This window comes from Aulostomus chinensis, chromosome 12 (assembly GCF_037954235.1).
Source record: "Aulostomus chinensis isolate RoL2024-O1b breed Wild chromosome 12, RoL_Achi_v1.0, whole genome shotgun sequence".
Classification (NCBI taxonomy): domain Eukaryota; kingdom Metazoa; phylum Chordata; class Actinopteri; order Syngnathiformes; family Aulostomidae; genus Aulostomus; species Aulostomus chinensis.
The window spans coordinates 7,280,907-7,296,162 of record NC_141331.1 but is presented as its reverse complement, the minus strand read 5'-3'; the positions used below and the strand labels follow the sequence as shown (position 1 = coordinate 7,296,162).

Sequence of the window (15,256 nt, the reverse complement as noted above, 5' to 3'; positions counted from 1 at the left end):
ATACTTCAGTGAGCGAATGCTTGAAAATCAAAATAAACTTTTTGTATGAACTTGAAATGACAAGTCTGCAACTCCTTTTCCTCATATATGAATCCTTCTTTCTTTTGTGACTTCTGCTCCAGAGAGAGGCGCCTCGGTGAGGTGACGGAGGTTAGGGCAGGAGAGGAGTGGCTTGAATTGCATTCATGCTTTGATTAGGGATCTGGGCAAGGTGTTTTGACTGTGGAGTGTGTGTGTGTGTGTGTGTGTGTGTGTGTGTGTGTGTGTGTGTGTGGGTGGGTGGGTGGGTGGGTGGTGGGGTGTGCGTGCGTGCGCGGGTGGGTGAGTGAGTGGTGTGTGAAGTACTCGTGCGTAATATTTATGCGTGTTTGTATGTGCCCTGTAACAATACTCAACAAGCCAGAGAGCAAGGGAGGAAGTGTGTGATAACAGTTTGTGTGTGTCCACTTGTGTGTGTGTGCGTGCACACGCGCGGGTGGGTGAGTGGTGTGTGAAGTACTCGTGCCTAATGTTTATGCGTGTTTGTATGTGCCCTGTAACAATACTCAACAAGCCAGAGAGCAAGGGAAGAAGTGTGTGATAACTCTGTGTGTGTGTGTGTGTGTGTGTGTGTGTGTGTGTGTGTGTGTGTGTGTGTGTCCAGCTTCTTTTCAACGTGAAAGCCTGTGAGACAGAGGGATAGGCAGATAAAGGGGATCAGAGGATAGGACTGGAAAAGACTGATAAAGGCACATGCCACCATTTCTTTAATGAACAGCTTGACCCCATCAGCAAAGGTCAACAGTAGCTGTCTAAAGCCCTTTTTCTCCTCCCTGCTGGTGTCACCCGCCATCTTATCTGCTCTGTCTATCAGTGTCCAGGATCCCACTGACTTCACTTAGCTGAAGCCTAATCTGGCAACCTGTGGCACGCAGCCCTTTGACACCTGCTCTAATCTGGCAACCCAGATTATCTTAAGCCTTCACAGAGAGGTTCACATGAACCCATAAAACAAGGAAGCGCTTACACGGTCGCTCTCTCTCTCTCCACTCCTCTGGTGTGTGAATTTCCATGTATGCAAAGCGGTTGCCTTGCACCATACTAATGTGAAGAGGTTGCTTTTGTTTGCTAACTGAGGCAGCATCATGTCATCTCTTCACTCTGCCAACAGAGGAAATAAGAACATTAAGAAAAAGAATGAAACATAAATAAAAGACAAGCAAAAGCTAGAAAATATGTCAGTGCCTGTATTGTGCCACTTTTGTCTCCCTCTACTGGCGGTGACAGTTATTACTTGTGCTTTTGTGACCTGCACTGTGGAGATCGGGAAGCATCAGTTGAATCTGGATGCGAACCATGTAGCATGGCATGGGAGGCGAGTGCTGCTAGCATTTTAGGAGGCTAACACCCATGGATGATAGCATCAGTTGCCAATATGTCTCTTGTTGTGATCGTCAAACAGTGGATAAGTTGTCACACAACCCTGATTAAATGACACCTCAATGTAAAAAAACTGATCCATTTGGTCTGAGAACACTTACCCTCATTGACGTTTGCAGAAGGCTAACTGGAGCCAGCTCAGCGGTCCCAGGTGCAGCTGCCCCGCCCCTGGAGCAGCTCTTCCTCGGTGCACTCTCCCTCTATCTTGCGTTCTCCCTCTCCTCTCACGCTGTTTTGCTATCAGTAACCTCTCATAACTGCCTTATTGATGCAATACTTCATTGCAAAAGTGTCTTCCAGTTCTCAAAAATAAGTGCCTTGAGCTTGAAAGACTTTTTATTTTTTCCACTGTAGCACTGAACTGGAAGTTTGTTTTGATATAAAATCCTCCAAAAAATGTGTATGTGGAATATTGAGCATACGTCTGGATAAAGAAGAAGATGTGGATTGTACATTAGTGGCTGGGAGCTCGGGTCGCCATCAGCTTCAAGCTAAATGGACGTGAGTGGCCCTCGCTGCCTGGAGTCACAAACAAGTGATGCAGCAGCGAAAGAAGTTTTTGTGAGAGGTCAAATAAACAATTGCAAGTGAATTGATATGAAAATTCTATTTGTGTTCTAGACATTTTATGACAAACAGTTCCCTTAACTCTCAGTTTTAGTTGTCATGACGCGCTTCACACGTGTCTGCCTGCAGTGTCTTGAAATACCACAGCCCATCTTCACCTGGGTGTTCAAGGATGTGTGAGGAGAAAAAGTGTGAAAAGAAACACAGCTTGTCAACAATTCCTCCGAAGTTTGTTGTTTGTTTCATGTTTTTGTCATGACTTGATTGTTAAAAAACAACAACAATCAAACCACTCACACTGAGCGCGCAACAGGTCCTTCATAATCTGTTGAGACAAAAGTTTGCGGTGCATGTTGTTATCATGTCTGTAGACAACGTCTTCTCTCCTCTTTCTGACGAGTCTGTTAATACGAAGAGCAGCATTGGCTTGAATCTCTGCACTCTGGAGTCTTTGCGGACTCGCTTTCCTTGCAACACATTCTGCTTTACACAGCCATAGCAGCTGAACCAGCAGATGAGCTTTGGCGGTGTTCAGTGTAGACCCTCACATCCAGAGATATTTTGATGCTCAAATGTCTGTCACAGGCATTTGAACACATCCAGAATGATCATCAGAAATAGGAGTTTCCTGTAACTACACATTTTTTGCTAGGTTTGTTTTTTTAGGGCCTGAGCCCGGAGGTCCTCCGGGGCGAAGACCCTATTGTGTTTGTTTTCTTTTCTTTTTTTAACAAATGTTCCATTTGTTCTTCTGATGGTTTGGTAAAAGTCTAGTTTTTCTTTTTGTCATTTTATATTCTTGCTAATCACCTTCCGAAGTCAAACCAGGTGAGATTTTTAATGAAGGCAGACTTCATTGTTGTTCAACACCAGTCTTGTTCTCACACCTTAACTTTCTGTTGTCAGTGTGTGTAGGTTGGGCTGCTGTTCGTCAATTGATTGGACTGACAAACCGTGGAGAATAAATCAACACTCTGTTCTCTGATAACGGATCTCTGATGCAGCTTGAATTGAAACTACAGTGAAACCCAGCGACTGATTGTGAACAATCTTCTGGCTTCATCAGATCCTCTAACTCAATCCAACAAGACTCCAGATTAAATGTTTACAAGTATGAGATGACATTCCGCCGGGGTTGATGTATTCATACTAACGTTATCATGTGAAGCTGCCTCCATACTTGCGCTGCGGTGATGTGGTTGCATTTATAGTGTCTATTTTATAAAGCACATGGCTGCTTATGTTTTATGTCAAATTGTTTTCTGACCTTATTGCTGCGTTAAGTCAATTTTCCACACACTTATAAGGTCATTTACTCAGTTTTATCACCACCACCTTAACCCTTTGTGCTCTATATTTTACATTCATTTTTAATTCTCTCTATGTACCTTAGTGCTGTACACTGAATGCACAATAAAGGGAATTTGAAGTTAGTTCTGCTACTCTTTGTTGTTGTTGCACATTCACCGATGATTGAACTCTGCCCATCGATCTGTGTGTCTTCCAGGTGTCAGTGGTACATCAAGGCCAAGATGACATCAGAGGATAAAAGGAGGACCAGTTATCAGAACGGACATGGTGAGTGACTTCATGTTGGGTTGGGTTGGGTTTTTTTTACACTCGCTGAAACTTTATTTTGGTGTTTTGATAATGTCTTTCCAACCGTTTGTTTTCAGCAGCAAAGCATAAACACCATTCTTTGAGTCGCTGCAGCAGCAGCAGCAGCAGCAGAAGCAGCAGCTCGTCGACTTGCCATCTGCTCTTGTCTTTGCATTCATATGTGCTGCTGTATAGATCATTCACCATGTGTTCCTGCACTGTGCATGCATATTTGAATATTGCATGAGAATGACCCAACCCAAAGCTATTATAGTATGCACATACATGGAGTGTTAGTTGCTAATAATACCAGGAAAAGTAAAGCATCCACTGTGACATTTATATGTTACAGAAATGAATGAAGATCTCAGACAAATTTGCGGAAACTCCAAGTCTCCTGATTCCTTGCCCGTCTCATCTCTTCTCATATTTCGTCTGATGTTCTTTATACATTTTCTTCTTCTCTTTATTCATCTTTGCTGCGTTCCTGAGCTTCTGCACTGCTGCACCGATCCGACTACTTTGTTTTTAATACCCAACTTTTCATTCCCGACATGAAAAAGAGAAACTGAAATGAGGGCTGTTAGATATCGAAGGTTTTTTGAAAGGGAGCCTTGACAGGAGAAAGTCGAGGGACGAATACAAGTGGGTAAAGGAGACAGGAGGATAACCTAGTGGAAAGGTAGAGGGAGAGAGTGAGAGGACAAAGAGAAATGAGAGTTGTGAGAGGATACTTGGATTGAGGCTACGATGGCACAAAGAAAAAGAAAAAGGTGAGAAAAGCAATAAACAATAAATTAACAAGGATATGTGTTCAGTCTTTTGGTATTGATCCTCTACGCCCTCTAACTCCGGAGTCCTGTCTCAGGCCTCACAATGGAGTGAAGTGTTGAGCAGAAGCTTTGAGACGAGGACAAGGTCCTGGGGGCGTCACTCTTGTCGGTTCATGCATCAGAGACAACTGATTGTTGTGGTTTTTCGTGATACTGTATTGATCACTAAAAGAGAAACAGCCTGCATGGAGCCCCCCCCCCCTCCACTGCTCGGTCAGGGTCAGCGCCAGAACAGCAGCAGTCTGTTAAAGATTTCCTGACTTGCTCAAGGACACTTCAGCAGGCAGGAGGCTCGCTTTCAGGAAAGGCGGAGGTGTTCCCAATTAAAAGACTACCTCGCTGCTCGGTCCACACCCTGCTGCTTTCCTCTGTGTGTGTGTGTGTGTGTGTGTGTGTGTGTGTGTGTGTGTGTGTGTTTAGGCATTTCAGCGTAGTAACATACTGTTGTCCACACGTCTTCCGGCTCATAATCAACAGTTTCAACTTGACTAAAACAAAGGTACTCAGAAATGGGCATCTTGAGCTCACAACCGTGCTTTTTCCCCTCCTTCACTTTGACTCCAGAATGCAGAAAGAGCCAGCCACATATATTTGGCTTGAGGCTAATGTCATCTGATGGCTAACAACAGCTACAGCAATGAAACAACAGTAAAAAAGATTCTCCAAATATGTCTGTTTACAAACTCTCAAGGACAACGTCTACTTATTTAATGCCCATCTTCTTCATCCAGCCATATGCTTTGTAATTGACGAATACTTTGATTTGAGCTAAAAACAAACACTTTTGATTTCAGTGCTATCGCAAATGAGCGCACGCACACATGCAAGCGAGTTGGTTCAACTGAACACGGCAGCTGGTCAGGCTCAGCGTGACTGTGAACCAGCGCCAAACCAGAAAGCATTGTGGCTTACTGAGCACATGGCTGGAATATACCAGATTATGCTCTACAGAGTTTGGAAATGGACATTTTTGGGCAGTTTTGTGGTTGTTAGCCACATTAGCGTCAAGCTACAAATACTGCAGTGTGGCTGATTCTTTCTGCATTCTGGAGTCTCAGAGAAGTAAAGCAGGAGGGGTGGTGTAGGTAATTTAAAGACTAAAATCAAGTTACGGTTGAAGTATCTTGTGATGTACTGTTAAAGCAGAGTGTAAAAATAATACTGATAGAGACATTAAATGAGTGAGTCTGGTGTGGTTAAGTTTATCTTTTTTAGGATTGTGTTCACATCACCTCTTTCCAAGAGGGGCTTTTTATTTTGTTCGGCACCATATTGGCTGTGTGCAGCTTACAGCCAAGCAGTAAATAAGGAGATCACACTTCAGAGGTTTGAAGGGAAAGGTGCGCATGGCATGTGCTTTCCCAAAAAAGTTTGTGTTCTATGGGCTGACAACGAAAGATATGGTAGAGTTAAGTCTCAAAAGCATTTTTCTTTCATAAGAACTCAAGAAAATGTCTGAGAATAACAGCAGCACCCTCTAAGTGGTCTGGGAAATGACTTCAATCTGCTGCTGCATCTAATGTACTCTGGAGCTGGCAGGGTAGAATCCATAGAATGTCCAGTCCAGCCGATTTAGACATTTGACATTCATATATTCAGGCTCTCCCGGTGAAGTTGTCAGGTGTTAAGAGCATGCCAGAAAAGCAGCAAGCTGCATTAGAGCCACCATGTTGAGTGGAGCTGCAGCACTCCATTCATTCTCATTATGTTCCAGTAGGTAGTGGGTGCCATAATGAGGGTTGCAGGGAGCTGGAGTGGTTCCCAGCTGATATTGGGTGGGAGGTGGGGTAAACGCCCTGGTCGACAGTCAGTCACAGGGAGACAGACAACCATCAACTCTCACTCTTACTGACAATTAACTTGCACGTGTGTTGGACAGAGCTGGAACGCTTGGAGAAAACCTAGAACCGCCACGCTCGGAGGCGTCTGTGCTAACTGCCGTGCTAACCGCTGTGCTGACCGCCGTGCTAACCGCCGTGCCAACCGCCGTGCCACTCTGAATGAAGATTATTCTCTTATCTCTATCATGTCAGGATTTCAGTTCGTCTCTCTGTCTTACATCAGGAGATCAACTATTTAATCAAAATTCATGTGGAAATGATAATCACCTGAGTTCTGTTAGTTTGCCCTTCAGCTTGCTTGCAATGTTTTGTTTTTTTTAACACACACACACACACCTCAGTTCACTTTGTCTGGACCACTCTCTCTCTACAGTTCCTTTCCCTGGGATAAAGACCTACGTGGACCCTGACACATATGAAGACCCAACACAGGCCATTCACGAGTTCACCAAGGAGATTGACCCTTCCCGGATCCGCATAGAGAGGGTGATCGGAGCTGGTAAACACACACACACACACACACACACACACACACAGTTACACCACTCATATCTCACGGACTTAAACAGGGGGAGGAGAATTTCATGTTGCTTCAGAATAACAATTGCTTCAACTGTGCTGTGGAAGATGATCTGTTTTCCCTCCACTCTTGTAATCACCACAAACCCTCTCTCCTACGGCGTGCACTTAAAAGAGGAAAGGCCATTTTATTTTCAAATGTCTCACTATCATTGTGTGCAGGAACATTAAAGCTTTAACAGGTTTGGAGTACAAGTGAGAGTGTAACAGATTCAAGCCAAAGAGACGCCATGGTGTTGAACCAATTACAGGCAGTGATGCTGGATGAGAACTGCAACACTGCCCCCAGGTGGCCCACCGTGGTACTTAATGTGATGGTCAGAGTTGATAATGTATTTTTGTGTGTGTGTGCGTGTGTTTGTTCCAGGTGAATTTGGTGAAGTGTGCAGCGGCCGTCTGAGAACACCAGGAAAGAAAGAGATCGCCGTGGCAATAAAGACACTGAAAGGTGGCTATGTGGAGCGTCAGAGGCGGGACTTCCTGCGTGAGGCGTCAATCATGGGGCAGTTTGACCACCCAAACATCATCAGGCTGGAGGGCGTGGTCACAAAAAGTAAGCAGGATTATGCTGTTTAGATGCACTGATGCATCTTCTGCTATGAAACAGTGAAAGTTTCTCACCTGAGACTCTTGTTTTCAGGTATTTATTACAACTTTAAGCTGTTCCAAATGACAAAAACAACATTTAGAAATAAAGAGCCATGTTCTGGTTTTGTTACAGGAATGCCAACTTTGAGCAGTTTGTGCCCCTCAAAGCAATTATATATCTTTCCCCACACAGTCTTTGCATCTGTGTTGTCATCTGTTTCATTTTTAACTTGTTTCTTTCCTTGTTGGACTTTTTAGGTGTGAGTTTTTCATTCTCAGAGGTTTGGCTGGTTCCTGTTTGACTTTAAAGTATAACAACCTTGTATGGCTGTGTCCAAAATCCCTGACTTCACCATACAGTCCACTTATTTTGGTGAGCTTACTGTTTTGTAGTGCTGTCAAATGTATAGTGAGATTTATCACACCTTATATAGTTGACTCCAACTACCTCACACAGCCTTTGGAAAAGTAGTGTGCAGCCATAGCCACTAACCGAGCACAATATCCCATCATGCATTGTGCAAGCCGTGGCAGAACAGTGTAGTTTCCATAAGTGTTGTTTACATTTAGCAGCTGGCTTTATCGTCTTCCACATACAAATCCCTAGACAGTGAGTGGGGAGGAATGAATAAGCAGGTGATTTCCTGCCTTTTTACTTCCTGCCTGTTTATTGTTTCCACCTGTGTATTATCAGTTAATCAGTCCTCATCAGCCCAGCCTTGTTCCTATTATCTCTCAGCCAATCAGCTTCTCGCCTGGCCGCGTGTTTTACCACCTGTTGTTCATCGTCTCATTAGTCTTCTTGTTTCTCTTAGCCGTCGTCAGAGCCCTTCCTCAAGCTCCCCGTGTGCCAGTGTGAAGTTGCGTCTTTTCAGCCGTTTAGTTTACTATTATCAACACAAATCGAGGTCATTTCCTGCCTGCTTCTGCTCCACCAATATAACACGATGTTTGTTTTGTTCTCCTCATGGAGGATCCCAGTAACTTAAAGGGTCGGATTTAGAGAGTGGTATTTGAAGACAGCTGAGGTTTGTCTCTGTGTTGGAGTGAAGCATTTTGCTGAAAAGCACAACAAAAATGTAACAGGAGCAGTTAACTCTCTGCGCCTGTCACACATCTCACTGGTGGTTGCATTGACACCTTTGGTTTTGATTTCTGGGTATCCACAAACATGCCATTTACAAGCTCAGTGAATTGGCCAGTACTTGCTGTGTGTGTGACTATGCAGAATATCTCTGACTGCTGAGCGTGTCTGCACATTTGTGTCAGTGCACGAATGGTACTTTTTTTTTTTTCTTTTTTTTTTTGTGCAGCAAGAAGCTTATGCATGCAGTGTGTGAGAGAGAGAGAGTATTGACTTGTTAAGTACCTCTGTTTTACGGGGCTCACCCAGCGCAACATATGGTTGTTTTTACAGGGGGTGTATAAACTGAGACATCCCTGTGAATATAAATGTGTCCCTTGAAGACTTTCAACCTCTCCCTGAATATAGATGGAGGACGGTGCCGCCGTTACTGCATGAGATATGGTGATGGACAAGCGTAGATACCTAGTTTTAAGAGTTTAGCATCCCTTAATACATGAATGAATGAATCAGTCCTCCCACCCATCGAGATGATTTTCTCTAAGATATTCGATAGTGAATAAGAAAGTCAATAGCGTCTAGCGGTGCTGTAAAGGTTAGTTACTTCTGACAAATAGCTTTGAATGTTGTCATGTAGGTAATTACTCAGAGGATTTCTTCAAATTATCTTCTAATGGCTCATGCATTCTCCTTTTTGTAAGAAAATAACTGTCAAACAAAGTACCCTCACATCTCTCTTCTACGTAGCAACCAGGGGTTCGTTCATTCCTCTGTGGTCACACGTTGGTGAATCTCCTCCTCCCACTGAGTTTCAGGCTAATATTTGCTTCAAGGAAGTTGGGAAAAGTACATTTTTCTCAGTGGATTGTGAAAACAGGACAACAGGCTACAAGTTAATTGACAGGCTATTGGTGCTTATTTTACAGGACAAGGTAATGGAAAATTTGCCTGTCACGCCAGGAAACCGGACATCATACTTGGCTGCATCGCCGTTAGCATGTATGTTGCACAATACATCCACTAGAGGACAGTACAGATTCTCGCATGAATCTACACTTCTCCTTCTCAACTCACTTTGTTCCTATTCAGTCTCTTCACAACTCTTTAGCTGCAGTGGTGAGTACCTGCGTCCAGGTGAGCCAGGTAACATCATGAATGGACTTAACGTTTTTCGCAGACTCTTCTCATGTTTTCTTTGCTTCTCGCTGCCTCCACAGTTTTTAACGATACGTCTCTGTTTGGTCAGAACCTGGGAACTTATGGAAAACATGCACAAGTATGGATGAACTGAATGCAGAGGACAAACAGGAAGCTTTTTCTGTATTTCATGTTGAGCAAAAATGAACCTTATCCTGAAATCTAAATCTGGGAATTTCAAATAAAATTGTATTTATGCTCAAAACCACAAATCAGTTCTGTTCAGAGGGCTTTACAGTCGTACAAGGTACCAATTTTCTGTCCTTCAGTCCTCAGTAACAGGAAATCTACCCCCCCCCCCAAAAAAAAAAACCTTTGGGAAAAAAAATACAGAAGTACTTTATCTGGAGTAGCCCCAGAGGAGGGATCCCTCTTCCAGTTTGACAAAAAGAAAATTTCTTGTTAGAAAAAGTACTGCGTGGAAATACACTACCACTAAATTTTCAATAGAGAAGAGGAATATTTCATCTTGTAAACATCAGTTCTGTATATATAAAATGTATCTAAAGACATGTTATGTATGGAAATGAAGTAGAGGGAGCAATAAATGGGTTTACCAGCATTTATGTCACTGAGGTTCAGAGAAGAAGAAATCAGAGCCGAGCCTACCAAAAGGCTGCATATCCAACAGTGCGTACGCGCAGTCGCTGCACACAAAATCACGCAATCAGAAGCCATTTGTGCTCGGCGGTGGAGCTTCTTATGGAGAGACGTGAATTCAAAGTACCTTTTTTTCTGCCGGGCTGCCTGCTGTCTTTCGCTGCTTCCATCCCTCAGTCCCTCCATCTGTTGTTGTTCTTCAGAGACTAATTATGGAGAGTATTGTGCTGTGACTGACTGCTGTACCTGCGATGAAATAACAGGTGACACATTAGACTCTGGTGAACAGGTGCGTTTGTTTTTGTTCCTGAACTGTACTGCATAACTATATGTTGTTTCCAGACCCTAATTAGCTCAGGAAAACCAAGCTTAGACAAATATAACGAGAAGATTTTGCATATTTTAAAAACGTGTCAACTTTGTTCAGAATAATTAAAGCCCTGCTCAGCCATCTATCTATGTAGCCACCGTGCCGCCTCTACTCTGAAGCATCATTTATGCTGGGAACGCGTCCCACCCGCTTTCTGTTGAGGCCCATTTACTTCACAGCGCCTTTTGAAAGCTTAAAACTTAGATAAAACTACTTTACTACCATGATAAAAGACATACTTTTTGAAATCCAAACATAGTCATGTAGTTTCAGTTAGCATGAACACACACAAACACACACACACACACAAACACACACACACACACACACACACACACACACACACACACACACACACACAGCAAGGTAACCCTGGAATGGAGTTCTGCAGTTCTCTTAAGTTCTGGAGCTTGAACAGTGATATGTGGAATAATTAGACCAGTCAATAGAACAAAATCTTTCTCCTCATGAATGTGGTGATTTTTTTTTTTTTTATGTATTTATTTATTTTTTAGATAGGCTTGACTGGTTGGGGCGAAAGAGAGTGAAAGGGATTAAGAAATTATTCAAGAATACACGAACATCTCAGTAAAAGCAATGCAAAGAACAAACACAAAGGCGCGCGCGCACACACACACACACACAGCTGAATCATCAAAAGCCTGGGAGAACTGGAAGGTCTTCAGACTGGCAGGGATGTCGAACAAACACACTGTTCTTGCACCGTCTGTACCTTTATGCAATTGTGGAAGCCCCAGACATCAAATGCTTTAACAAGTAACACTGTGTTTTCCATTAGAAGCTGAAAAACACCCTTCTACCCACGGAGCCGTTCACTGACGGTGTAAGATTAGGTTTCTCATGTTGCCTCTCCTTGTTGGCGCCATCATTTGCTTTTACTAACATGCCATTTCTTTCACCTTCCTCCGTGACAAACAAAGATTGAAAGGGAGGCTGTGTACAATGGTGTTCACTTCACGGACAGAAGGACTTTTATCTGTCTTACCAGGAGTTCAGAATTGGCGCACAGGCCTGGACAAGTGGCTCCCAGCTGTAAACCAGTCAATCTGTAACACCACAGGGATCCTCTGTGGGGAAACAATAACACGCTGGCACCTGCTTCTAACTAATCTTTTATGTCATACACAGAGTGGACCTGTGGAGATGGAAAAGTTTTATGAATTGTGGGACTTGATTTAATGCATCAATCAACTCCTGATGCAACAAGGATGGAGATGATGCAATTTCCATCCTGGAATTATGTGATTTCATCAGAAAATGTTTTATGTCACCTTATGTGTCCCCTACATTATTTTAAGTTTTATCTAGCTAACAGTTTCGTGTTTTTGTGTAATTCTGCAAACAAACCAATGAACAAACAGCACCAAAAAAAAAATTTTAAAAAATCCAGCAACGGTTGGTACATTTTGAGTTTCATTCAACCTCCAGTACATCTTGACTGTCCTGTCTTCTATCCACCACGTCATGAAAATCCTATCTGAAGGAGAGTGTGCTGTGTTTGTGTGTTTGCAGGCCGGCCCGTGATGATTGTGGTGGAATACATGGAAAATGGATCTCTGGACTCATTTCTCAGGGTGAGTGTTGCAGTAATCAAGTCAGATGATGTTGGTTTCTGGCCTCAGGTGTTGTTTTTGTGTGTGCAGGCTGAGATCACCCTCCCCTGTCACAGGTTAATGATATTGCACCTTGATTGAAGCTATTTTTTTTCTCTTTGTTTTGCATATGAAGGAACTCCAATAGGGATGTTTTTGTTGTGGAGTAAAGTCCCATCAGTGAGCAGCCATTTCACCGTGATGTCAGTTATACTATGTGTTTTTGTCAGTTTCATCACTTTGCCTCTGTTTTGGGCAATGGCACCTTCTCTGTCAGTTCATTCCGTGTATCTGTCTCTCCCTGTCAGCAACATGACGGTCACTTCACTGTCATCCAGTTGGTGGGTATGCTGCGTGGCATCGCCTCAGGCATGAAGTATCTGTCAGACATGGGCTACGTTCACAGAGACCTGGCGGCTCGAAACATCCTGGTCAACAGCAACTTAGTCTGCAAAGTGTCGGACTTTGGCCTTTCTCGAGTCCTGGAGGACGACCCGGAGGCTGCTTACACCACGACGGTACACCTCACCCTCCAAAACTCTTCAGACTTTGAGAACCCTGTGAATCACAGGCTGAGCTGCTCCGTACAGACGTCGGTCTAGAGTTAGATTGTTACATTGGGATGTGACTGACATTTTGGGGCAGGTGTAACGGTAAATCTGGTCCTCTAAAACTTTCATCCTTAGGAATTGAAGACAGTTTAATGACTATCGTCGGATGCCAGAAGGTCTACCTGCTCAGTGCAGGTGCCAGGCTGAGGTTAGACTCAGTTAAATTCTAGGTGTTGAATTTGAGTGGCATTTGGCTGAGATATAATGAGTATTATGCTATTATATTTGCAAATAATGTTGCAGACTTAATAATGACCTTGTACAGCCTGAATGAAGCAAGATATGCAGAGTTATGCTGTGCAAATGCGATGAAATTGTAGAGAAAATATATTAAACTGGAGCTTCTTTTCTTGGCAGTGTGGATTAAATGTGTAAAATAAAATATAACATTTTTAAACAACAAACTGCTGTTTCAGCATGTTATATTAAACAACATGAACCTGAGCAGACTAAATATAGACTTCCTGCTTCCTCATCATCAAAGGAAAGAGGTAATTCATTGCAACCTCCATCTCTGCAATCGTTAAGAGACGCAGTCCTGTAAATCAGTCACACGCTGACCTTCGTTTCTTGGTTCAAAGTTGTCGGCGTGTTCCTGGCTGGACAGGAAATGAGGCGGTGGTGATAGGCAGTACCTAAACACACTTAATCAACTTTTGAGGTTTGATAATATTGTTTGCAATTTCAGTTTTGCGTAACTTAATGATATTTTGTGTGTGAAAGCAGGGAGGTAAGATCCCCATCCGATGGACGGCTCCAGAGGCCATCTCATACAGGAAATTCTCATCTGCCAGTGATGCTTGGAGTTACGGCATCGTCATGTGGGAAGTGATGTCATATGGGGAACGGCCATATTGGGAGATGTCCAATCAGGATGTAAGTAACATATTTGTGTGGTACCATGACATAAATCAGTGTGTGGTACAGGAAATACAGAAGTCCAACTAGAAAAGTACTTCAGTGGCTTTGAAGAGCCAGTAGATCGACTGAAACCTTCTGAGATAATGAATTACAGAAAAAGAAAAGTGACTATGAAGAGAAATAATTTAACTCTCTGAACAAAGTGCTAGCTTAAGTGGCATGAAATGGATTAGACATGAAATTTTCGCTCAAACTGAAAATATATTTTAATGTGTCATTGATATCCAGCGTTGGTCTGATGTCAAACTCCAATGTTGAGTTTAAACTTCAAAAAGTTGTTGGATTTTTGTTGACAACACAACTTCTACCTGCCGTTGCACCTACATTCAACCAAATGTCAGCGTCTGATGCCGTTAGCAGCCAGCTGTGTGTAGCTGGGACGGAAGAGACTCGCTCATTGTTCTAGCAACATCCCTCCCGACAAGCCAGAATCTTCACACTCTTGAGTGTTAACAGGTGTTTATATACCATTTCTGTCACATCAGACACCCTCCTGTGAGTCTAAGAGACTGTTTGAGGATAGAAAATGATGAGTGCGAGGGAGATGAAGAGAGCAGTGAAAGGTCAGAGGTTCAGAGCACTTTGATCCAGTCGAGGGGGAAGTTTAAAGCTGTGGATTCAGTGTGGCTGAACAATCTGCTGATCCCTGGACTGCGGTCAGGGATTGGTAGAAGCAGAACCATCCTTCTCACCACAAGCTCCACAATAATCCCTTTAACCCCATATAGGCACACACACACACACACTCACTGAGATCGCAGGGTTTGTGGGGGATTTGTGTTGTTTGGGAATTGCTTCAGAGTGCTTTCCAAGGCAAAAGGCCAGCCTTAACCAGCCTGACGCATTCTCATCCTGGTCAGCCACCTCCTGAAATGGCGCACAAAGATGCCTGCTCCCCTGCCTCACAGGTGTGATCCAGAAGCAGCTTCATTCCACTGTTTAGAAGTCAGCTGATTAGCCAGTTCACCTACAGTTCAGCTTTACTTGGTTGCATCAAAGCTTCCAAGAATGATATTGTGGGAAGTCTATTTTTAAAACCCTGCTGTTTCATGATTATATTCACTTCACTGGTTAGAACTGTTTAGAAAGGACTGACAGAGGGCTGTTGCTGCAGGCTAGTTGGAAAAGCAGCGCTGCTAAACACCCTGAGGTGTCATTAGTTGGATTTCCGTCAATGCATCTTAATGCACATTATTGAGTATCACATGAGAAAAGGTTGATGAGCTTCTTCCACCACTACGTTTTTCGCAGATATTCACGCTCTTCTTCGCCTTTGTCCCCAGACAGCAGACAACATGACTCTGCTGTTACAACTTCTCACGCCTCAAGATCTCACTCCATTTTTTTGTTTCTGTTCTTCTTCTTCTTCTTCTTCTTCATCTTCTTCTTCTTCTTCTTCTCTGGTTGTGACTGCCACACGTAACAGTGCCTACG

The 15,256-nt window shown here is 43.3% G+C and overlaps 1 protein-coding gene and 1 long non-coding RNA gene across 5 annotated transcripts in view; both read left to right on the top strand.

The window, feature by feature from the left end:
* epha6 (eph receptor A6) overlaps positions 1-15,256 on the top strand; it is a 169,964-nt gene that overhangs the window by 149,124 nt on the left and 5,584 nt on the right. For 3 of the 4 annotated variants that reach the window (XM_086219848.1, XM_086219847.1, XM_086219851.1), the window contains exons 9-14: positions 3,494-3,564; positions 6,633-6,758; positions 7,206-7,391; positions 12,211-12,272; positions 12,599-12,808; positions 13,625-13,777. In XM_086219848.1, the coding sequence (XP_086075974.1) occupies positions 3,494-3,564; positions 6,633-6,758; positions 7,206-7,391; positions 12,211-12,272; positions 12,599-12,808; positions 13,625-13,777 (808 nt within the window). The remainder of the gene's footprint in view (positions 1-3,493; positions 3,565-6,632; positions 6,759-7,205; positions 7,392-12,210; positions 12,273-12,598; positions 12,809-13,624; positions 13,778-15,256) is intronic. The other variant, XM_086219849.1, reaches the window with a different exon arrangement.
* On the top strand, positions 8,056-10,449 carry LOC147251886 (uncharacterized). The gene is made up of 4 exons (XR_015118705.1): positions 8,056-8,454; positions 9,437-9,509; positions 9,600-9,626; positions 9,728-10,449. It is a non-coding gene; the product is annotated as an uncharacterized LOC147251886 (long non-coding RNA).